The 22,874-nt window shown below is 34.3% G+C and overlaps 6 protein-coding genes across 6 annotated transcripts; 4 read left to right on the forward strand and 2 right to left on the reverse strand.

Moving 5' to 3' along the window:
* The first annotated feature begins 22 nt into the window (after positions 1–22).
* Positions 23–2,744, forward strand: LOC131662743 (UDP-glucuronosyltransferase 1A8-like). The gene is made up of 4 exons (XM_058932633.1): positions 23–826; positions 899–1,244; positions 1,418–1,691; positions 1,798–2,744. The coding sequence occupies exons 1-4, from the start codon at positions 459–461 to the stop codon at positions 2,298–2,300; spliced, it is 1,491 nt and encodes a 496-aa protein (XP_058788616.1). The 5' UTR covers positions 23–458; the 3' UTR covers positions 2,301–2,744.
* Positions 2,745–3,013: 269 nt separating this feature from the next.
* Positions 3,014–5,039, forward strand: LOC131675714 (elongation factor Tu, mitochondrial-like). The gene is made up of 4 exons (XM_058954819.1): positions 3,014–3,793; positions 3,864–4,235; positions 4,303–4,494; positions 4,565–5,039. The coding sequence occupies exons 1-4, from the start codon at positions 3,248–3,250 to the stop codon at positions 4,841–4,843; spliced, it is 1,389 nt and encodes a 462-aa protein (XP_058810802.1). The 5' UTR covers positions 3,014–3,247; the 3' UTR covers positions 4,844–5,039.
* A 135-nt stretch (positions 5,040–5,174) lies between these two features.
* On the reverse strand, positions 5,175–8,850 carry LOC131675713 (ATP synthase subunit alpha, mitochondrial). Its single transcript, XM_058954817.1, has 7 exons — positions 8,671–8,850; positions 8,181–8,294; positions 7,248–7,597; positions 6,534–6,890; positions 5,880–6,406; positions 5,676–5,793; positions 5,175–5,594 (listed from the first exon to the last, which is right to left on the reverse strand). Exons 1-7 carry the CDS (start codon positions 8,728–8,730, stop codon positions 5,480–5,482), a joined length of 1,641 nt encoding a protein of 546 aa, XP_058810800.1. The 5' UTR covers positions 8,731–8,850; the 3' UTR covers positions 5,175–5,479.
* Positions 8,851–9,842: 992 nt separating this feature from the next.
* On the forward strand, positions 9,843–13,846 carry LOC131675715 (guanine nucleotide-binding protein subunit beta-5). Its single transcript, XM_058954820.1, has 6 exons — positions 9,843–10,288; positions 10,774–10,996; positions 11,074–11,210; positions 11,288–11,406; positions 11,512–11,869; positions 12,095–13,846. The coding sequence occupies exons 2-6, from the start codon at positions 10,891–10,893 to the stop codon at positions 12,422–12,424; spliced, it is 1,050 nt and encodes a 349-aa protein (XP_058810803.1). The 5' UTR covers positions 9,843–10,288; positions 10,774–10,890; the 3' UTR covers positions 12,425–13,846.
* A 405-nt stretch (positions 13,847–14,251) lies between these two features.
* Positions 14,252–15,972, reverse strand: LOC131675716 (torsin-1A-like). The gene is made up of 3 exons (XM_058954821.1): positions 15,418–15,972; positions 15,083–15,348; positions 14,252–15,004 (listed from the first exon to the last, which is right to left on the reverse strand). The coding sequence occupies exons 1-3, from the start codon at positions 15,590–15,592 to the stop codon at positions 14,441–14,443; spliced, it is 1,005 nt and encodes a 334-aa protein (XP_058810804.1). The 5' UTR covers positions 15,593–15,972; the 3' UTR covers positions 14,252–14,440.
* Positions 15,973–18,787: 2,815 nt separating this feature from the next.
* LOC131675769 (ubiquitin carboxyl-terminal hydrolase 14) lies at positions 18,788–22,519 on the forward strand. Its single transcript, XM_058954901.1, has 6 exons — positions 18,788–19,000; positions 19,134–19,309; positions 19,491–19,958; positions 20,189–20,452; positions 20,527–20,821; positions 21,130–22,519. Exons 1-6 carry the CDS (start codon positions 18,985–18,987, stop codon positions 21,432–21,434), a joined length of 1,524 nt encoding a protein of 507 aa, XP_058810884.1. The 5' UTR covers positions 18,788–18,984; the 3' UTR covers positions 21,435–22,519.
* The last annotated feature ends 355 nt before the right edge of the window (positions 22,520–22,874 follow it).

Below are 22,874 nucleotides of genomic sequence, written 5' to 3' on the forward strand. Positions count from 1 at the left end.
AGTGTAAATTTTTTTTAATCAGGGTGCGATTTTGCCACCCACACACATACTCTAGCATTATATTTCTGTTATATCCGTATCACAAAAGAGCCGCGGAACCTTTCGTGGCGGTCCGATGACCGTTGCGCGTAAACATTTGTGTCTGGTTTTTTTATTTATATCTTTAATGTGAATTAAGTATTTTTTCAATGAAAGTGTATGAATGGAAAAGGCCGGTTAATATTCAGTGAATATTAAATAATCGGACTTTGAATAAATAAAAAAGAAAATTTTTAAACTTACGAGATAGTTTAACGAGTATTAATACGTATTTCTACAGTAGCCGCGACCTTTCGGCTGAGTACACGTAGAAAGAACTACTTTTTTCTCAAGAGAGAGCAATGCATTCTTAATTGTGTATGCTTTAGTTCAAGAAATTCTAGCAAACTTTAGTAAACCGTGATATTTTCCATAAGAAAATGGGTTTAGTTTACATAATATTAAGTGCTTTGCTGATGCATTGTGCAGCAGCATCATCTTTGGCAGCTCCACCAGATTCAGCAGTAGTTATTGCATTTGAGGATGTGTATGACTTGTCTTTGCTTGCTTATACAATATCTGATCTTGGAGTTCAGACTACATTTGTTGTTCCATCAGATGAGAATAACTTTTACGAACGATTGAATGAAACTGAAGAAGTGATTAAGGTTGATGCTAGTCATGTTAAGTCTACTGATACTAAGGATGTTAGAGCTTTGAAGCTTTGCGAAAGTTTTATCTCTCATCGAGAAACACAGAAGCAGATTCATAGGTTTGAACCTACATTTGTTATTTTCCCAGGAGTCAGGTATTTTTTAATTTTATTTGATATAATGGAAATAATATCCTATTGCTTATTTATGGCTGTGATGTTTTTTAGACATGATGCATGCTTGTTACCATGGGCATCCTCTATAAATTCTATTCCTGTTATCTGGGCTCGAGGCCATGATGAAGAGCTATATGTGTTTATAAAAACTGGAATGGCACTGCCAGTTCATCAGTCAGGACTTATACAAGGCATTTTTGAGAATGTTAATCTGAAGTTTAACTTATGGTCTATAGATAGAAATTATATTGGTCCAACTCAGCAAATGATGAAAGAAAAGATGCCACAAGGTGATGCTCCTTTGAATAACTTGTATTCTTCTGTTCAATTAGTACTGTGGGGTGCAGATCCAGTTTTGAGAATGAACTCAGCTCCACTTACCCAATTGATACCAGAGGTAAATGTGACTTTAAACTTTATTTGAATGAAAATGAACAAAGAAAATTAGTTTATAACAATTTATTTTTATTTCCTTGGAATTATATAATTTATTTGATTATATGTATACTGTTTTTTCAATCAATAATATAACATTCGTTTTAATAATTGGATACTTTATATGTGAATTAGATTGGATGTCATCATTGTCGTGGCAATCAACCTCTGCCTTCTGAACTCCAGAAAGATCTGGTTCAATTTAAAACTGGTACAGTTATTGTACTTTTAGATAAGGATCATGGACCAATGATTCTAGCTGTTGCAAAGAAATTATATGACAGTGCTACCGTACAAACCCCAGTGTCAAACAGCTTAGCTGTAATATGGAAGAATAAACAAGCAAGAATGTCTGACAAGCCAAACAACCTTTTTATTCATAAAGATGTTGACAGACAAGATCTTATAGGTTATTATTATTAATGTGTTTAATAGACGAGAATTATAAAAGAGATTTTAATGCTCTTAATGAGTCTATTCTCTTATAATAATTTCAATAACTTGCAAATTTTCAGGCTACTCCAGAGCTCGTTTAGTATTAGCCCATTGCACTGATTCTGAATTCTTGGAAAGTGCGTTCCACGGTACCCCAATAATCTGTTTTCCGCGTACACTAGACGAGTGGCGTAATTCCCGCCGAGCTGCCGATTTAGGTTTTGGTCACACCGAGAAAATCGATTCAATGTCAGATACTGTGGTTGAGATCGTCATGGAAATGCACGAAAATACCAAATATCGAGAAAATGCCAGGATTGTTTCTCAAGCGATTCGTGATAGATCAAATCACGCGATGGATAGGCTCATTTATTGGCTACGTTACACCGAGAGACATAAGGGTGAGGGTAAAAATCTACTGGTGCCAAAGAAAGTGTCGACATATGATGAGATTATACAGTGGGTTATTGGTTTTCTTTTTGGTGTACTTTTCTCTGTCATGGCCACAGTGCTCTTCTTTTTCTTACAACAGGTCAATGAGAACAAGATTAAAGAACAAAGGAAGAAACACCATAGAAAATAATGTGATATTATAACGAATTTTGTTATGATCTAAAATTTTTTTCCACATGATTTCAAGTTCAATTATATTAAATTCTTTTTTCATTATGAATTTCCACGATTTAGTGTATAAATAAAAAAATTTGCTATTTCGTAAGAGACTGATATATATATGCACTAGATTTTTTTTTAACATACATATGCATACTTTTAATGTTCATTCATGTGCTTGCATTCACAACAATGAGGCAATTAATGTAAGTGAAAACAAATATCAGGTTCTTAATTTTTTACTTTTCTACATTTTTTGTAACATGTTAATATTTTGAAAATAAATACAAATTCATGTATTAAATAATGAATGAGCTTGAATCCTGCATTTAAACACTAAAAATTTCATTGAATTGACTAAACAAATCAGCGTTTTCTTTTAAGTTTTGATGCTTATATTCATTAATCTAATAAGAAAAATAAATCGATATTTGAACATTCTTTGTTATTATTTTCATAGTAGCGTACTTTCAATAAAAACCATGAAATTTTTTATGTAAAACCACTACACCTATAAATTTCATGAATTCAAATTATGGGTGAGTCCGTCTTCTTTTACATATTTTTTCTAAGGTAAAAATTATTTTTCTCCAAATCCAGTGTTAGCTCGTCAAATTCCAACGTTACCGGCAAATTATATACATTCAAAATGTATCTTTATAAATATGGCGGCATATCGTAAAAGCTGTCTGCTATACATCGCATGCGTTTTAATTGTGAAAATGATACAGTTTTATTTTTGAATAAAAACGTGAGAGAATATTACGTTTGAAGTTTCCACAATTATTAGTATTTATTGCAAGTTGTAAATGAACGTAAATTATATTTTATTATGTTCTGCCAAATTACAACCTAGTAACTCATACAGGATATTTATAAACTTCGTAAATATTACAGATTTAATAACGAGTATACAATATGTTACTACAAAGAATTATTTTACGGTCCTTAAAATCTTTAAGAATAAAGAAACTTGACTTAGATACTAGAAATCATTCGAGTGTCATTTTAAGTTCAAAGAGCTTCAATTTAAATTGTAACACAATTCGTTTTTACTCGAAAGAAGCAAATGCACAAGATTCAATCTGTAATGTGGGTACTATTGGTCACGTAGATCATGGAAAAACAACTCTTACAGCTGCCATCACTAAGTATTTGTCAGAGAAAGATACAAATTGCAAATATGTATCTTATGATGAAATTGATCGAGCTCCAGAAGAGAAAGCTCGTGGCATTACCATTAACATTGCCCATGTAGGTTACAAAACTGATAAAAGAAGATATGCTCACACTGATTGTCCAGGCCACTTAGATTTCATTAAGAATATGATCAGTGGAGCTTCTCAGATGGATGGAGCAATCTTAATTGTTGCTGCTACAGATGGACCTATGCCACAAACTATGGAACATTTGTTATTGGCCAAACAAGTTGGAATCGAACAAGTCATAGTTTATATTAACAAAGTAGGGTTTTGCTTTCTAAAATATAACTTTTTGTTTTAAATGTAAGTAATTGTACCTTTTTTTATATCAGGCTGATCTGGCTGATGAAGAGATGTTAGAACTTGTAGAGATAGAAATAAGAGAATTACTAGAAAAATATGGATATGACAGTGAAAATACTCCTGTGATAAAAGGTTCAGCTTTCTTAGCTCTCCAAGGTGATACTTCAAAATATGGAACACCATCCATACAAACATTACTTGATGTACTTGATTCACATCTTAAAACACCTCAGAGAGATTACAAATCTCCGTTTATTTTACCTATTGATAATGTATTCAATGTACCTGGAAGAGGAACAGTTGCTGTTGGAACTATTAAGAGAGGCACTGTGAAGAAAAATGCTGAAGCTGAAATTATGGGTTACGATGAAACTACAAAAACCGTTATCAGTGATATTCAGGTATTTTCTTATTTTTTCAGCAAAATATAATTTATTTATGTGTTATGCCAATTTATTGAACTTTTAGATTTTCCAAAAAAGCGTACCAGAAGCTTTAGCAGGTGAAAATGTCGGCATTTTGATGAGAGGAATAAAACTCGATGCGGTTCGCAGGGGAATGTGGGTATGCGCGCGAAATTCACAAAAATACAGCAATCACTATGAAGCTCAACTCTATCTGCTAAGTACTGAAGAAGGTGGCAGGCAGAAACCGTTAGTGGTTCGTATTTTTTAACTTAATAATTTTTTATATATTTGAACAAGTGTTCATTTTACAAATTTCTCAACAGAAAAATGGTTATTGTTCCGTTCTGTATTGTTCAACGTGGAACATCTATACACGAGTAGATTTTGTATTACCAGGAGAAACGAATTTCTTAATGCCTGGTGAACAAGCAACGGCAAGACTTACATTACTTGACTGTATGCCAATGTTAGTAGGACAAACGTTCACAATAAGAGAACAGAAATGCACAGTAGCAACTGGTATCATTACTGCCGTTCACGATCGAATAAACTTCGACAAAAGAAAAATGAATAACATAGTAATTGCTGGAGTTACTAATTAAAATAAGTAGAAGTATCAACGCTTGGAAATGTTGAATCACTTGTATATATGATATTGTTGTAATATTTTATTAAAAAATCAACAAATTTTATTAAAATCAATGAATGATCAAATTTTTTTTTATAACTTATATCCTAATGCTTTGATACAGTGTCAAAATAAAGGATATCTACTATTGTATTTGATAAAAATTTAACGTTTATTGAAGTTTTTTCTTTAATTTATTCAACTATCAGGCGTTTGACAATTGCCATCTCTTCTTTTATTCGCAATGATCAATGATGAGATTGTGTGTGTATTTTTCTTCAAAGAAGCCGATCCATAAAAAAAAATTAATCTTGTACTTGTTTTTTATTGAAGAACCAACGTGTATCGTGTGTAACATGTTTATATGACTATCGAGTTTATCGTTCGAATGTTAAGTTTGCATATTCATTCATCTCGTGGTACCTTTCTCCGCGCGCGAGCGCGTAATTGTTACATTTTTAGCTTTAAGCTCGAAAGGTAATAACGCGCGCAGGCACTAGAAAAGAAAACAAAACAGATCAGCAATGCTGCAGCAACAGCAGCAGCAACAACTGTTATAAACTAATTAGTCACGGCTGAGTTTGGTGGTTGTCGACAGGATGATGGAGATTTACGCGTTGAACGAGGCCAAGAAGTCAGTGACGACCTTCTTTAACTTAGCGTCTGACGCCTCACTAATGATGTTTTCCTTAGCGATGGTAGCAAGGAGATCTTGCTGTGTGGATCTACAAATAATCGATTGAATTGATTTCATGTTTTTCTTGACAAAATTAGTTTATAACGTGAATTTGAAATATCGAGCTTACTTGACGTGCGCAAGGAATTCCTTCTCGAACGTAGTGATTTTTGATGGGTCCATTTTGTCGAGGTATCCTCGGACACCACAGTAGATCACGGCGACCTGTTCTTCAATAGCCATTGGCACTAGAAGAACACAAAAGAATTATATTATAAACTGAATACAATACAAATAAATACATTTTTAATATCCATTAATATTAGTTGCTTACCGTACTGTCCCTGTTTCAACAGCTCGGTAAGACGAACACCACGATTGAGTAGTTGCTGGGTGGCAGCGTCCAAGTCAGAACCGAACTGGGCGAAGGCGGCTACCTCACGGTACTGGGCCAACTCCAGCTTCATGGAACCAGCGACTTGCTTCATGGCTTTAGTCTGGGCAGCAGATCCGACACGGGAGACAGAAAGACCGACGTTGATGGCAGGTCGGATACCCTTGTAGAACAATTCGGTTTCCAAGAATATTTGTCCGTCAGTGATAGAGATGACGTTGGTGGGAATGTAGGCGGACACGTCACCGGCTTGGGTCTCAATGACGGGCAAGGCAGTGAGAGACCCACCACCTAGCGACTCATTCATCTTGGCTGCACGTTCGAGAAGACGAGAGTGAAGGTAGAATACGTCACCGGGATAGGCCTCACGACCTGGGGGTCGCCTAAGCAACAGGGACATTTGACGGTAGGCTACAGCCTGCTTAGACAAGTCGTCATAAATGATTAGGGCGTGTTTGCCATTATCCCTGTAATTATTACATATTTATATATTAATTATTACTTTCCAAAAGAACCGAACATCAGAATGATATAACTTGTTCTTTGGTCTATTTGGAGTAATTCAAATGACCTTAAGTGAACTGTAAAACACACCTGAAGAATTCACCCATGGCACAGCCAGAATAAGGAGCAAGGTATTGCAGGGGAGCGGCATCGGAAGCGGTAGCCGAAACGATGATGGAATAATTGATAGCACCACTATCGGTAAGACGCTTGACGATTTGAGCGACGGTGGAACGCTTCTGACCAATGGCAACGTAAATACAGTACAGTTTCTTTTTTTCCTCTCCGGCCTCGTTGAAACGCTTCTGGTTGATGATGGTGTCGATGGCCAAAGCAGTCTTACCAGTTTGCCTGTCACCAATGATCAATTCACGCTGACCACGACCAATTGGTACCAGAGAGTCTACAGCCTTGATACCCGTCTGCATAGGCTCTCGTACGGATACCCTGAAAAATATAAAGACGTCTATGTTTTATTAAGTTACACGATAAAATTATAATACAAAAGTATAAAAAAACGGTACAAAAATAATTACATATAAATAAAATAAATATAAAAATAAATACATTACAAAAAAATCTCTGCAATATAAAAAAATAATGATACAGAGTTAAAACTCATAGGATTTACTTGAGAATATATTAATTGACGAACTTGATTAGATAAAATTCTAGATAAATGTATCGTTAACATTACTGTCACAATCTGTATTGTCTATGTTACATATAACTCAAGTAAATATTTTTAAAATGTAATCGAAAAGTGCTTATAACAGTTAGAAGTAAAGAAAATAGTAAGCATACCTAGGAATGATACCAGGAGCCTTGGTACCAATACGGAACCTCAGCTTGCTACCAAGTGGACCTTTGCCGTCAATGGGGTTACCCAAAGCATCAACGACGCGACCAAGTAGCTCTTCACCGACTGGCACATCGACAATAGCACCAGTACGTTTGACGATGTCACCTTCCTTGATATGCCTGTCGTTACCGAAGACGACGATACCAACGTTGTCGGGCTCCAAATTCAAGGCCATACCCTTAAGACCAGAGCTGAACTCCACCATCTCGTCGGCTTGGATGTTTTTGAGACCATAGACACGGGCAATACCGTCACCAATACTGAGTACACGGCCTGTTTCCTCGAGATTGGTCTGAGAAAAAATTACGATTGATTATTTGAGAAAAATATTTATAATTAAGATAAAAAGTCTAAAAATTCTCTGAAATTTTGAAATGCTCTAGTTATTAAAAAATGTGTAATTAAAAAACTCCTATTTATAAAGTAATTAGGTAAGATAATATTGCAGTTTCTTATTCATAAAAAAACTCTGATAATGATACCTTTTCTGTATGTTATATAAAAATCCTAGTATTTTTATATTGCTTAATTCTTACTAAAATCAGCTCTTAACAGAGTGTAATGATAAAAATAAAATATTGTGTTCAAGTCACTTATTTAAAATACTATATCTAAATAAGAGTATTAAATTTAAATTAAATTGAGTAAAATAAACATACAGATCTAAATATACTGTTAAATTATTCAATGAAATAATTATGCTATCAAAGTGTTAAGATTTTTTTATATGGATGTGATGTATTTATATATATAGACTTCACATGATATATTATTTAATAGGTTAGGTAAAATTTCTTCCAACTTTCATTAATTGACACAAAAGAATTTCAACTATTTATGAGAAAAATGTATCAAGTTTCATGTATAAATCTCACTTTGGTGCTGCTGCCGAGGATACGCTCCTCAAGAATAGAAGAGATTTCAGCAGATCTTCGACTGCAGGAGACATGGTACTTCCTGGAGGCAAGAGCAGCAGCAGGCCAGCTCACCTAAATGACATAAAGCCAAAAATCAATATCACATAATTAAAATGATCACATCTACACTCTTTGAACAACTTCATTCAAAATACTCATTACATAACTCTCTTAGGCTCTCTGCTAGCCACCGCTCTGTTTATGTAATCCATCTAAAAGCTCGAGCTTCAATCTCTCCCTAACTCTCAGCCTTATCGCAACCCTCATCAAGCTCGTCATCAATATCACAAATTCAATCGCTTTGGAGTAAAAATAAATCGGGCTGTAAAAAGCGACCGGACACCAGTAAAAATGTCGGCGGCCACCTATCCCCCCACAAACTCGCGCCTGACTTTGCCATGCTGCTAGTGGAAAAAATGATGAACAAATAATGTACGGAAAAGCATACCTGGGTACTGGGCAGCTGTCTCGCCACCGAGGCAGCAAGACGCACGGTAAGCAGAGCCATGACGTTAGTTCAAACAATACAAATTCTCGTTCGCACACACAACCCGGACAACGAGCTATTGGGAAGAGCGCTTGTGTGAAGAGCAGAAGAACGAGGGAGCCGCCGCTGCTGCGACACTGCTACCCCCACTAAATACATGTTCTCTTTTCTACTTCTGTCTCGCTCGCACTTGCAGCATAACTTGATAAGGATGTCTCGCTCATGGATTTGGAGAGGAAGTGGCCGCCGGTCGATCGTAACCGCCCGACGAATGAGAGGTCATGCGGGTGATTGAGCTCAGACTTCCGATTAACGAAACTGCCGATGTGTTTTCAATGTGCTAAAGGGTGTTGTGGATGACTTTGGTGAGGACGAATCTTAAGTGCGTTTTATGAAGTTGAAAGAGGTTGAAAACTTGTACTATATCAATGATATTGGAGTTGGAAATAGTTTACGAGGTTATGACGCACGTAGTGTATGATGCTTTCAGCGCGTAACTTGAATATTTTCTAGTGTCATAGTTATGGAGTTATTTATCTGATATCTATTTATTTTTCTTATCAATTGTCTCTTATGTCGGTTAAGCAATTACAACAGTAGAAAGTAATGCATCTAACGATGAGTTTGAACATTATTGCCTCGAAAAGCGTGTATATATTTACATAATTTCATCAAGCTACTGTTGCGAAGTTATAAATACAAAAGTAAAAACGCTAACATCTTTAAGGAAACTAATAATTATCGTATAAAAGCTGACGAAAATTTTATCAGAAAGTGCGTAAAAATTACGTATAATTAAATCATTATTTATATTTTTCCAATAAAAATCTGATAGAAAATATAATTTTTTAAAATTCTAAAGCTTTCAAGAAATTGAATGTCGTACAATAGTTTTCATACTATGAATTCATAGATGTGAAAAAATGTATCAATTTTTAAATTCATTCATTTATAACTCTTGCAACACTCATGAAATTTGAATGAAAATAAAAATAATGATAATAATTAATCACAAAAGCACTCCAGTAAAAAATGCAAAGTTACAAGCATTAAACGAACATTTTACAAGTTATAAGTCAACAAATAAAATCAAGATAACCCACAAACGAAAAATAATCTTAGTAGGTCACGCAGAAGCTGCGCTGGGAAGGGGCTGCTGCAAGTTCGAAAAAAGCTCGTCGAGCAACGGTCACAAACGCAGTGGCGCTAGGGGCACGTAGTAGTCTGGCTGACCCTCGCCCGCATCCACGCAAGAAACAACTCTCGAGCCAAGATGGCAGGAGGTGACCGAAGAGTCAAGTAACCCGAATAAAAAGGAGACCAGGATCTCGTCGATGTCGAAAGCTCACTCGGACGGAAAAACAAGTGACGATTATCGCGATGATTATGAATTGTTGTGGTCGTTGAACAACGAATGCTCTGTGTCCATCGATTGGAGTTAAGCGAACGAGAGAGTGAGAGAGAGAGAGAGAGAGGGAGCTTGAACGCAGGCAGCGAATTAATTAGCAAACAGAAGAGATCATGGCTCAAGTTAGTTGGGCGCGGATCTCATTGACGATGGATACTACGAAATCGACAGGTGAGCTTTTAGCAGAAATTATACATTGTGTAGATGGTTTTTGGAGCGAGATGGTTGCTGACATGTAAATTAGGAGAGCTTGCAGTGGCGTGGCATTTTTGTCTTTTCATAACTTTCTTTCATGTTTGAGCGAGTCTTCAGTAGTTGAACTACGTCTTTCATAATTGGTTTTTATTCAAAGTTTTGAACTTCAAGCGCTAGTCAGCATGCAAATTATCAGAGCTCGCAGATGTTTAGCTGTCATTTTTAGAAAATCGTTGTTTAACAAAGAACCAATCTTTACAGAATTCGATTTATTTTGTCTCACGTTCCAATTGTTTCTTGGAGGGAATGTTACTGAGAATGCTACTGCATTATTGCCTACACTCGAGCTTGTAGTAATATTTCACTGAATTTATGTTTACAAATTCATGAATCTTTAAACAAGGCATCTCGATTGATCGCACCAATCCAAAAATTATTGCATCCCAAAATCTTATTTGCAGAATTTCACAAGGTAATCAATAATTAGCAGTCAACATGTTCGTCAAGTGAACGTTCGGACGCTAGCGCTGTGCTTTTAAAAGATTCCGAGTGACTTGCATGTGCTCAGCTCAAAAACCATGGACTCTGCCATAGAATCGGAGAATGTCGAGAAACTAGCCAAAGAGGCTGAGTCGTTAAAAATTCGCCTCGAAGACGAAAGGCAAAAGCTCAATGACGTTACCCGTAAGTCGCAAGCACGATAAAAGAAAAAAACAATCGTGTTTACTTTGCTTCGACTTGCACATTTGTCTACTTTGCAGTTGCCGTTGTTGCCGAAAGACTCGAACCAATTAGTTGCATAAACGTGAAGCCTCGTCGGGTTTTAAAAGGACACCAAGCTAAAGTATTGTGTTCCGATTGGTCACCGGACAAGCGGCACATTGTCTCTTCGTCTCAGGTATTTCGAATTGCCAGTTACACGTCAAAAGCATTTTTAAGCCATTTATTTTGCGAACGCTTCCGTTTCTAACGCAGGATGGGAAAATGATAATCTGGGATGCGTTCACGACGAACAAGGAGCACGCTGTCACCATGCCGACCACGTGGGTCATCGCCTGCGCGTACGCACCGAGTGGACAGCTTGTTGCGTGCGGGTAAAGAATGTCGATCTAAAACACAGAATCTAACCAGACAAGAAAAACAAACGAAAAATATGAAAAAGCCAAGAAATTAAGTACTTGTTTTCGTGAATTCCACAGCGGCCTTGACAACAAAGTGACCGTCTATCCATTGAGCCTCGAAGACGACGTATCAGCCAAAAAAAAAACGGTGGGCACTCACACCTCGTACACGTCCTGCTGCGCATTTCCCAACAGCGATCAGCAGGTGTTGACGGGCAGCGGCGATAGTACCTGCGCACTGTGGGACGTGGAGAGTGGACAGCTTCTGCAGAACTTCCACGGACACTCGGACAGCGTGATGTCGATCGACTTGGCACCCAGCGAAACCGGCAACACCTTCGTCTCGGGTAGCTGCGACAAGCTCGTTTTCATCTGGGACATGCGGAGCGGACAGTGCGTGCAGAGCTTCGAAGGACACGAATCCGACGTCAATTCGGTGAGCGTCGTTCGATTTCGGATACCGACGTAAGTTCAATGGCTTGCGATGGCGTTGCAAAAATTTTCATTTCCATCGACATGATCGAACAAGGTCAAACGCCCGCGAAAGCTTTTGGACGACATCGCACACTCCGGTTAATCGAGTAGAAGCGAATTGAATTTGGCATTGACTGCCAAATGAATTTGCCGCGTGCAGCGAACGAAAATTGGTGTTTGCCCGCAGGTGCGCTTCCATCCGAGCGGCGACGCAGTGGCGACAGGCTCGGACGACGCGACCTGCCGTTTGTTCGACCTGCGCGCCGACAAGGAGATCGCGATCTACACAAAGGAGAGCATACTTTTCGGCGCGAACGCCGTGGATCTGTCGGTGAGCGGTCGGCTGTTGTTCGCCGGCTACAACGATTACACGGTCAACGTCTGGGACACGCTCAAGTGCCAACGAGTCGCGTTGCTCTACGGCCATGAGAACCGGGTCTCCACCTTGAGAGTATCGCCCGACGGCACCGCACTGTCGACTGGCAGCTGGGACATGACGCTACGCGTCTGGGCTTAATGCAGCATACGTTCTTCGACGAAACATTTTCAAGATACCTTTCCTCGCGCGAGCGTGCGGGATCGTCTTTCGCCCGTGAGGCACTGACGATCGACCATTTTCCGTTCATTAGGACATACTCTCAGTATTATATTTTTCTTTCGCGTCGAGCACACGGTTTCCTTTTCTTCTCTTTTATCTGTTGAAGAAACCCTGCGTTATTACATGAATGTGAACAGCTCCTCAAGCTCTTGGGCATGCTTTGAAAAAGCGGAGATATAAATATATCACGTATCACAGTATTATTTTTTACCTGATCACACGTATCGTTTTTTAGCCTGCAAAAGAGAGTCAGTTGATATGCATATTTAGCGGTAAAAAATCAAACAACAAACGAACAATATATATTAAATAAAAAGCAAGAGGCAATTAACTGCACAAAAAAACGCATTCAACGTGTAAGAGAGACTATACATTAATTAAAAAAAAAATGAGGCAAACAAAACATAAAACGATGAAGCTGATTAAAGAGCGCTCATACGATCCGACCTGGTGTTCAATGTCCAGTATCATATTTATAGCCCTGATGAAAGTATTTTTAAAAATAATAAAAGAGATCAAAACCTTCTTCGTATTTTCGTTAGAAATAAAAACAATTGAAACCGTACGCAAATGTGATAAAATTCCGTTCTAAATAACATATAAACACGTATAACTAAGTTGAAAAAATGAATTTATCTGCTGGCGTTTGAAAATATTTTCATCAGCGATTAAGAATATTAAGACTGCCATATAACCATGACGGGTAGTCGCTTCGTTTTGGGCGCGAGGAGATTGATATTGTTATAGTCGTTAAAACAAAGAAAAACCAACAAAAAAATAAGTACTTTAGAATGTTTAATGCAATAGCAAAAGCGAGTGGAGCGCAAAAAACACTAGAGAGCAACACACGGTGTAAAGAAGATGCAGTGTGCGGTATATGTAGGTCGCAATGAAAGATGAATGTTTAGGCTGGTCCTAATTCAAAACGTAAGTTGTTCGGACAATATAGATATTAAAAATACGCATAGACAGATTCTTTGTGAAAAAAGGGAAAGAGTGCAATGCCACAGCAGATAAAACGAATAAAGAAGATATCTAGTAAACGCAATGTATAAATGCATTTTACTTTTGATTTTCCTTCGTTATTCTGTTTGAATTTTGTTACTATAGTCGCATGAATATCGATATTATATTTTGCTTTTATATATCGGCTTTTAGCCTTTATGACGAGTAATACATTTTATGTTTCCATGGAATATCGTTAGAATATACATGAAAGAAAAAGAATTGCATTGAGTACAAAATATTTTTCCGTTGATGAGTTTTTGGGTTTATCTTGAAACGACGATGTTAGACGATGAAAATTTTATCTGTTATAATTAAACAACTGCCACATAATTTATGATAAAGTAATACTTTTCAATAGATTAGAGCAAATAAAAAATTAAATATCAAACTTACAAATATGTATCAAGTCATTTCTTATCTCTTATCCCATACTTTAGTAATCATCTGATAAGATCTTTAATAACATACATTTATTTTTTTTGTACAAACATTTTTATTAAAATTATTTGTAATCTTATAAAAATATCTATTTTATTGCGCTTCAACAGTCATTATTTTTGTGAAATGCCTTTTCGAATTTATTGTGACCTATTTCATGAAAATACTGATTTTCATGAAAATTAATTACGAGAATGAATAAAAATAACAAAATACTAATATGTAACACTCTTAACTAAAAGTATCTAATAGTAACATTATTTTATTCACAATCATATAGATTATCAGAAAAAAATGTTTTTAAGAAATCAGAGCTCATAAACGCATATACAATTTGATTTGATATTGGAATCCAAATATATTTTTAATCATTAGTAAATATATTTTATCTTACTTTACAACAATAAAACATAAATTAAAGTACTCATACTAAAGATTAAAAATCATTGGATTTTAAACAACTGCTTACTCTTTTATATGTAAAATTAATCAATTAAAATCGTCTTTGAACAAAACAGATGAGACTTTATAATCCAATCTCTTACAGCCACCTGTAGAATATATGTTGTAAGGTGGTGGTCCATAAGTAACATGAGTCAGAACTTCTTTAATTAAATTATTGTTAGGATTATGATCACCCCAGTGTCTGAATACATCCTTGATACACATAATAACATGTTTCTCTTCCATGGGTAGGAAAGGGACGTGATGGTCGATTAACTTTGACTCTATAGTACCACTTTTGTGAAAGCCTCCTTTTTCATTGAAAGCTCCTATTTCTATCAGAGGCTCAAAGTCTTGTATGCTAATATCATCGCGGTTTTTTCCTTCTTGCCACAATTTTATCATTCTATCGACAATCTCTGTACTTCCAGTATTTGACAAAAATATGAAAATAGCTTTCCTATTTTTGTTGTCTCCATAACTCGTATAATCTAAAAATGGCACTAATGCATCCAGTACTCCTGATGGCATTTTGTCAACCTCATCAAAAACAAACAAAGATTGTTCACAACTGTTCAATGCCCGTTCTATTTTGTCTATAAGAATCATCTACAATATAAAGAGTTAAGTTTGTTGTTTATACTTTAATATTAAGAATAATCAATAAAAATATAATACATGACATACCTGGTAAAGATCGGTTTTTAAATCAGATGGAAAATCATTTCTTCCATTGAAAAAGTAATAATGCTTACTTTTTACACCTAGTTTGAATAATGACTTAGCTATCATACTGACTACATAGGTCTTTCCAGTTCCAGGTAAACCATGGAAGCTTAAAGCTAATGGTTTTCTAGGGTTTGGATGGTTAACATGACTTTGAATGGCACTGAGAACAATATTTTGAGCTATCTGTTGACCATATAGCGAATGTTTCATTTCATCCTTGAGTACTGAAACAAATTTTATATTATGGATACTGTTTTTCAGTCATCATCAACAATAAACTAGAATCTAATTACACTTCATGTCATGCAGAATGTACTCATCACTACAACATTCCATAAATTTGCAATGGACAGCATAACCAATAGCCGCAACAGTACCAACGGTAATACTTTCTAATAGAAATAATGCCCCAAAATGTACCAAAGTCAATAAAACAAAGAAAAAAACAAATAAATAATGAATTTTCATGTTGTGTAATCTTTAATTAATCTCTTGTTCATTCATCAACTGGTTATAGGTCTCAATGTCTTAATTCTCGATGCTCCTTACTATACCATCTAAATGAAATTCAACGAAAAACTAACAACTATTCGATTCTAAAGTATCAAATAATAATCTCAATATTTTCTTGTTGTTTGATTAGAAATTATACATTTGTTTTGAAAAAAACCGCAAACGCCGGTGAATGTTTTTGTGAACAGCAGCGGCACTGCAGGTGAAGTTTCAATAGTTTATTTTGGAAAAAAAGGACCCTAAGCTCCGAATTTGCAGTTGAGTTTACTGCATGGAGACTGTTACAGTTGACTATTTACTTTTCTACACTTAATACACCGAAGAGCTCTTTCCAATTCCACTTATCCCACCTGTCAATAAAGAGTAATTTGATTGTATCACCTACATTCAAGAGTCAACATATGTTATATACATAGCAGTATGAACACACATACACATATACACATTTAGGCCCACTTGGCGTGTGTCCGAATGGAGGGTATCGAGACAACCCTGGCAGAAAAATGATTGATTTAAAAAAATATATATATACCATTAGCTTCGTCTTAATTTGTACCACCCGAAAATTGCTTTTTTGGAATTTGTACCCCCCCCAAAATTTAAAAAAAAAGTGAAAAAAACGATATTTCGGAAAACTCATACTCCTGGCAGAAAAACGATTGATATCTTAAAAGAAAAAAATACCACTAGTTTCATTTTAATTTTTACCATCAGAAAAATGCTTTTTTGGAATTTCTACCCTCTCTAAAAATAGAGAAAAAAAGATTTTCGTAGGGTAAATTAGCAATTCAAATTAACGTATTACTGTGCATGCGCGGCGGAAAATCTATCTTCCAGCAAAAAAATATGCGATTTAAAAAAAATATATATGAATATCTTCTTCTTAATTTGTATCATCTAAAAAATACATAAAACTAATTTGTATCCCTGTAGAATTTGAATAATACAATGTTTTTTGTGCGATTGTAATACTGATAAATTTTACAGGAAAATATTTTCTTTTGGCCGTAAAGTTGGCTAATTAGTAAACGTTGCTATGACAACCATGTATACAATCGCCGGACATTGATTCTGTCTACCCATTTCAAAATTTCAAGTGTTAGTTTGAAAACCTGGATTTTAATGAATGAATGAATAATATATATAATAATACAACTAATTAAAAAGTAAATATATGTATATATTAGAGATGTTGAATATCGGAAGAAAAAATGAAGGTTCAATTGAAAATCTCGACTGTTTATTCAGATAAATAATATATTTATTTTATCCTATTTAATATTGTATAAAGAATATGATACTTTGTGGTTTTTTTCAGGATATTACTCAGGATAAATTAAAGAAAGGACACAAGATTATTAGGATTTTCTCTTACAAATGATATTTGTAGGAATACATGAATTTGCACTGGCTCTGTTCAAAAAGCTTGTCAAGCCAATATGATAGTTGTAATTGGTGCTCGACCAAAAAGTGTTGTGAAACCAAGTGCTTGTAAAAATTGTTCAAGGGCCTTATACTTTATCGAGGAATATTTAAGACCAAGTTATATAATAAGCACTTGTTTTTACAGATCTTGTTGTTTGAGCTTTCATTGATGGCAGCTATCAATAAATTAATATGAACATGTCTCCCAACTAAAAATCAGTTGAAGGATTACATCTTTCAAGTGATACGCGTTTAGTGACAGTGATGTAATCTACAAATATCTTTTGATAAAGCTACAATGAAAACTCGACCAAGTATATCAAGTACTTTTCAAAACTTGCACATGAGCATTTTTGGATCCAGTGCAAGACCATATCTTGAAGATATTATTCTCTTGTGAAAATGTGTACCAGCACTTGGATCCAGAGCATATCATGGTCGAGAAGGTCTTAAATTTTGTCTTTTCTCCTTAATATCCTGTGTAATATCCTGAAAAGAACCATAAAGTATCATATTCTTTATACAATGTTAAATAGCATATAAAATAAATAGTACTTATTTGAAAACAGTCCAGCGGTGAGGTTGATGATTTTCAATTGAACCTTCATTTTTCTTTCGATATTCAACATCTCTAATATATACATATATTTACTTTTTAATTAGTTGTATTATTATATTATTTGTTTATTCATTAAAATCCAGATATGCAAAGTGACACTTGAAATTTTGAAATGGGTGGACAGAATCAATGTCCTACGACTGTATATGGTTGTCATAGTAACGTTGACCAATATAGCCAACTTTACGGCCCAAATTTTAAGGGGCCCTCCATTCGGAACTATACTGACGGCGGAGCTATATACACTTTAACTTTGATTCGAGGTATTTGAAAATTATTTATATTCAATCCAAACTATGCTTCAACTTATATTTAATTTTACGAAAATATGCCATTTTTACATTAAGAATATGATAATTAAACGATAATAATACTTTCTCTATATTTAAACAGGTTTGATATCGCTTTTAAAATTGAGGCCGCATTAAGAATATTTTATCATTTGATATAAACTAAAATTAATAATATAATAATATAAATAATCATATTTCTTTATTTTTAATTATTTACAAGCTACCCTTATTGCATATTCGAAAGACTGTTAAATTCTTTTACATTTAAGTCTTTATTTATCATCATTTAAGCACTTCGCGCTAAATTGCATTTAAAAGTACGGGAAATGTGAAATAAACGGAAATGGAATTTGTCGAGTGAAGTCAACACTCGACGGAGCCCAGGGCTCTTTTATTTTATTCCAAATTAAAACTCTATCCTGAATGGTTAGGTGGAGATCAGGAGACTTGCGGATTCAGATATGCTCCCACACTCACGCACTACCACTTTGTAAAATGATGTACACCCTTATTCAGCAGCAACTACACCTGCAGGTGGTGACTAGCGACATCAAATCCAGCTGTTAAGATAACTTTTATTTAATTTTCTTACGTATCTCTTAATTTCTAAAATAATAGGATTTTCTGAATTTTCGTAAATAAATTATATTCGTTTTGAAAAGCAGAATGAATGTTCATATCATCAATCAATGTGATAAAGAAAATAAATTTCATTCAATGACTTATTTACCAATCACCGACATTTACAAATTTTATAGCCAATCCACGTATCCGCTATCGAATTGACTGAGGTGGGGGATATAGAACAAAGTGAGGTTGTGGCTGTGTGTGGCAGTGTAGCTATGTTTGTGATGCTTGTATTCTTGTATAAAACGATCTGAAAAAGACTCCATGGTAGCATTCTGACGGTGCACTTTATTTGTGTTAAGATTTATCAAAAGTTAAGATATTATTTATCAGCAAATCTGATTAATCAGTTGTACTAGTGTATTTTTTGTTAGCAGGTAAAAATGCCGCAGTATACTGGTGAGTAAATTCACTAATATTTTCATTTTATTCACTTATAATTCTAACCTCCCATGAGTAAAACTTGTATAAATAACCTTTTGTAACTTCAGCAATTAAATTTCTTTTTTATATAATAATTATTAATTTCCAGTGAAAGTCAAATGGGGAAAAGAACTTTTTCCTAATGTTGAAGTTAATACAGATGAAGAGCCAATGCTGTTCAAAGCACAATTGTTTGCACTAACTGGAGTTCAACCGGAAAGACAGAAGGTTGTTATTAAAGGCTCTGCCTTGAAAGATGATTGGGACAACATTAAACTAAAAGATGTAAGTATTAACTGTTTGGAAAATTTTGTTTAATATTTTCATTAAAGTTTGACACCCTTCGTTGTGTCTTGTGGGCTACCTTTACCATGTATTAATAAAACATAAAAGCCTAACTTCTTTAAAGTATTTTAATTTTTTGAAATAGATTTCTTAATTTGAATATTACGAAAATATTTTGTAGGGTCTTATGGTGCTGATGATGGGTTCAAAGGAAGAAGATGTTCCCAATGAACCAGCAGAAAAGCCAGTATTTATAGAAGACATGAACGAGGCTGAACTGTCATCTGCTTTAGATTTGCCAGCTGGTCTAGCTAATCTAGGCAATACTTGTTACTTGAATGCCACTGTTCAGTGCTTAAAAACTGTGCCTGAATTGCGAGAAGCACTCAAAACCTTTTCTGGTGGTCTCACTTCACCAGATGCAAGTTTGCAATTTGTACCCTCTCAAAGCATTACTGCAGCCTTGCGAGATCTATACGAGGGAATGGATAGAGGAACTTCTTTACCTCCAGTTGTTTTGGTGCAAATGATGCATTTTGCTTTTCCAAGATTTGCTGAAAAGTCAAAGATGGGTGGTTTCCAGCAGCAGGATGCTAATGAATGCTGGACAGAATTGATTAGGATGTTGCAGCAAAAATTACCGCCTAAGGTATGTAGTGTTGAAATATTTCAATTTTAAAAAATGAGGTAAAACTTTTTGAAGCGTTTTCATTTAAAATTACAATATTAATTCTCATTATTTATTTCATTAATTCAAGGTATATAATAATTCATCTCGTATAGTTAGTTATCAGTATTAGTGGAATTCTAAGCCTTGATTTAATTCAATTAAGTAAAGTAAAATCAAATATTTGATTTAATTTAATTTTATTTTTACAGGAAAATCCAAATGCACAAGATACTGCCAGTTATAAGCCTAGGTCAATAATTGAACAATACTTTGGTGGTACTTTTGACACAGAACTGAAATGCGTTGAGTGTGAAGAGGAACCACCAACAACGGGAAAAGAAGATTTTTTACAATTAAGCTGTTTTATTTCGACTGAACTTAAGTTTATGTTTAATGGTCTTAAGAATAAGATGCAAGAACAAATCACAAAGAAGTCTCCCACACTTGACAGGGACGCGGTTTACACGAAAACAGTAAGAAATTTATTTTTAATGTAGTTCATCTCCAGTAGTGAAATTTGTAAATAATCAAAATAATTATTTTTTAGTCAAAAATCAGTCGATTACCGGCTTATCTGACAATCCAATTCGTGCGTTTTTTCTATAAAGAAAAAGAGTCTGTTAACGCAAAAATTTTGAAAGATGTCCAATTCCCATTGGAATTTGATGCATTTGAACTCTGCTCGAAAGAATTGCAGGCCAAGTTGACGCCAATGCGCGAGAAATTCCATAAATATGAGGAAGCCCAATTAGAGAAAGCTCGAAATACAAAAGAAAAGAAGAAAGATACGAAAGAGGATGAACAAAAAGACGCAAAATATGAACCGTTTAGCTTTTCTGATGGTAAGTTCAGCTCACTTTTTCTGCTTTTATTTCATTAGAAGTAAAATTAAGATAAATGAATATTTTATTTTTGGATAATAAGTAAATTATAATAAACAATAGAACGTGCAAATAATAGCAATATCAATAATCTAAATGTAAAGATATTTGTTCTGTAAAGTCAGATGCAAGGCTAAAATATACATGATTTCTAATTATATAGGATAACATTCGTAAAACTAATATGGTTGACTCATTTTCAACATGGTTTTTATATTTATTTTCTCACAATGAAGGAAAAATATAATTGATATATTTTATTTATTCAGACATCGGCTCAAGCAACAGTGGTTACTACGCTCTACAGGCAGTTCTAACTCATCAGGGTCGTACCAGCAGCAGTGGTCATTACGTCGCATGGGTTCGCCATAAAGGTGATACGTGGTTAAAGTGCGACGATGAGAATGTAAGTATCGTAACGAGTGAAGACGTTCTGAAACTCAGCGGAGGTGGTGACTGGCATTGCGCTTACGTTTTACTCTACGGACCGAGACTCCTCGAGATTCAAGAAAATGAATCTGAAACACCCATGGTAACAGATGAACCAACGGAAACAACGTCTGTTCAGGATTAGTTTTTGCAATTTCCGGCACGAATCAAATTTACATCTGACACATTTTTTTTGTATTGTACATGATGAGGATTGTATTGATGATAACAGATTTTTCAACTATGCCAATTCTTAAATTCTTTTAAATTAGTAACGTCTGCAAAGAAAAGAGCCAAGCTTACTGAAAACGTACTGTTTGGACGATTTATAAAAAGTGTAATTTTTAAATTATCTATTTAAATTAATATCACGTAATATATTTGTGTTTCCTATCCAAAAAACTAAATCTTAATTTGTATATAATCGTTATTCATAAATTCAGCTGTATGGGGCATTTATAAAATATAATGTGTCTTATAAAATTATTATTAACTTTTATTTTTTCCATCAATAATCAGGATCTTTTGCATGAAATAACTTGAATTATAATTTTCCATTGAATGGTGTGAATAGAAAAACACAAAATTTTTAATAAACTAATTAAGCTAATTTACGAGAAAAGTATTTTACTTAATACAAAATTTGATTTATTTGGAAGTCGATAGTTATAAATTATAGAGTATAAGTTAGAAAAAGTTGAAAAAATGTGTTGAAAAAATTGAAATTATACATAAGATTGCGAATACAATATTTTTACTTATTGAATTTTTCATACGATCATTTTGTAAGTGCAAAGGCGAATATAAATTCTTATTTAAACGAACATCTGTAAAAAATATTATTCATAATAATGAATTGGATTGTACCATCCACTGCATTTGTTGTATTAATGCGTTCTAATCACTCCGATTTATTACTTGTTTTATAATTGATCTATTAGAATAATTTGCTTTTTTACTTTTATATAACAAACCATTCACATTTAACTTGATAAAGTTATTTACATCTTTTTCTGTATACAAGACAACAGATTTTAGAAAAATTAAAATTTTGTTTAAAAATATTTTTACGATATTACTTTTTCAATTATTTCATTAAGCGATAATCGAGATATTCATAGTTATTCATTACCGTTTTTGTTAATTTCAAAAAAGTGAATATGCGTTGTAAAACTTGACAATGCAATATGATGTGTCTATTATTTAAAAATGAGAACTTCAACTGAGAAACTTCTACAACTATTTATAAAATAAAATAATGTTTTTTGTCATTCTTTTATCTTTTATATTAATAAAAAATTAATTAGTTCTAACTGTCTAGTGATTTTAGTAAATCCATTTTCGAGTTGGTATCGGGATAGAAATTAAACCGCCAATTTTACATTTTTTATACCAGTTTTTTAAATAAAATTCTGATTGTATTGATTGTAAAATAACTTGAACTTTGATAACAAATTCCTTATGTTTATTTCACAGTTAACAACCATTGAGTTTATCTGGAGATGAAATTAATCTTATTTTCTTCTAAAAAGGAGAATGATAAGAAGTGAAATCTATGATTGTGATTGGTATTGATATTGAAGAT

The sequence above is a fragment of the Phymastichus coffea genome, unplaced genomic scaffold (genome assembly GCF_024137745.1).
Source record: "Phymastichus coffea isolate CEN01 unplaced genomic scaffold, Cenicafe_Pcof_1.1 PCOF00028, whole genome shotgun sequence".
NCBI classification, from domain to species: Eukaryota; Metazoa; Arthropoda; class Insecta; order Hymenoptera; family Eulophidae; genus Phymastichus; species Phymastichus coffea.

What these genes read in the sequence shown, in the direction of transcription:
- LOC131662743 (XM_058932633.1), top strand. Translation starts at nt 459, where the DNA reads ATGGGTTTAGTTTACATAATATTAAGTGCTTTGCTGATGCATTGTGCA. An exon ending in GTTATTTTCCCAGGAGTCAG is followed by an intron (nt 827 to 898) that starts GTATTTTTTAAT and finishes GATGTTTTTTAG; the next exon opens with ACATGATGCATGCTTGTTAC. An exon ending in TGACAGACAAGATCTTATAG is followed by an intron (nt 1,692 to 1,797) that starts GTTATTATTATT and finishes GCAAATTTTCAG; the next exon opens with GCTACTCCAGAGCTCGTTTA.
- LOC131675714 (XM_058954819.1), top strand. Translation starts at nt 3,248, where the DNA reads ATGTTACTACAAAGAATTATTTTACGGTCCTTAAAATCTTTAAGAATA. An exon ending in CCGTTATCAGTGATATTCAG is followed by an intron (nt 4,236 to 4,302) that starts GTATTTTCTTAT and finishes TTGAACTTTTAG; the next exon opens with ATTTTCCAAAAAAGCGTACC. An exon ending in GCAGGCAGAAACCGTTAGTG is followed by an intron (nt 4,495 to 4,564) that starts GTTCGTATTTTT and finishes ATTTCTCAACAG; the next exon opens with AAAAATGGTTATTGTTCCGT.
- LOC131675713 (XM_058954817.1), bottom strand. Translation starts at nt 8,730, where the DNA reads ATGGCTCTGCTTACCGTGCGTCTTGCTGCCTCGGTGGCGAGACAGCTG. An exon ending in TCCTCGGCAGCAGCACCAAA is followed by an intron (nt 7,598 to 8,180) that starts GTGAGATTTATA and finishes ATTTTTTCTCAG; the next exon opens with ACCAATCTCGAGGAAACAGG. An exon ending in GTTGAAACAGGGACAGTACG is followed by an intron (nt 5,794 to 5,879) that starts GTAAGCAACTAA and finishes GTGTTCTTCTAG; the next exon opens with TGCCAATGGCTATTGAAGAA.
- LOC131675715 (XM_058954820.1), top strand. Translation starts at nt 10,891, where the DNA reads ATGGACTCTGCCATAGAATCGGAGAATGTCGAGAAACTAGCCAAAGAG. An exon ending in GGACAGCTTGTTGCGTGCGG is followed by an intron (nt 11,407 to 11,511) that starts GTAAAGAATGTC and finishes TGAATTCCACAG; the next exon opens with CGGCCTTGACAACAAAGTGA. An exon ending in ACGAATCCGACGTCAATTCG is followed by an intron (nt 11,870 to 12,094) that starts GTGAGCGTCGTT and finishes GTTTGCCCGCAG; the next exon opens with GTGCGCTTCCATCCGAGCGG.
- LOC131675716 (XM_058954821.1), bottom strand. Translation starts at nt 15,592, where the DNA reads ATGAAAATTCATTATTTATTTGTTTTTTTCTTTGTTTTATTGACTTTG. An exon ending in CATTCTGCATGACATGAAGT is followed by an intron (nt 15,349 to 15,417) that starts GTAATTAGATTC and finishes AATTTGTTTCAG; the next exon opens with TACTCAAGGATGAAATGAAA. An exon ending in TAAAAACCGATCTTTACCAG is followed by an intron (nt 15,005 to 15,082) that starts GTATGTCATGTA and finishes TTTATATTGTAG; the next exon opens with ATGATTCTTATAGACAAAAT.
- LOC131675769 (XM_058954901.1), top strand. An exon ending in ACAACATTAAACTAAAAGAT is followed by an intron (nt 19,310 to 19,490) that starts GTAAGTATTAAC and finishes AATATTTTGTAG; the next exon opens with GGTCTTATGGTGCTGATGAT. An exon ending in AGCAAAAATTACCGCCTAAG is followed by an intron (nt 19,959 to 20,188) that starts GTATGTAGTGTT and finishes TTATTTTTACAG; the next exon opens with GAAAATCCAAATGCACAAGA.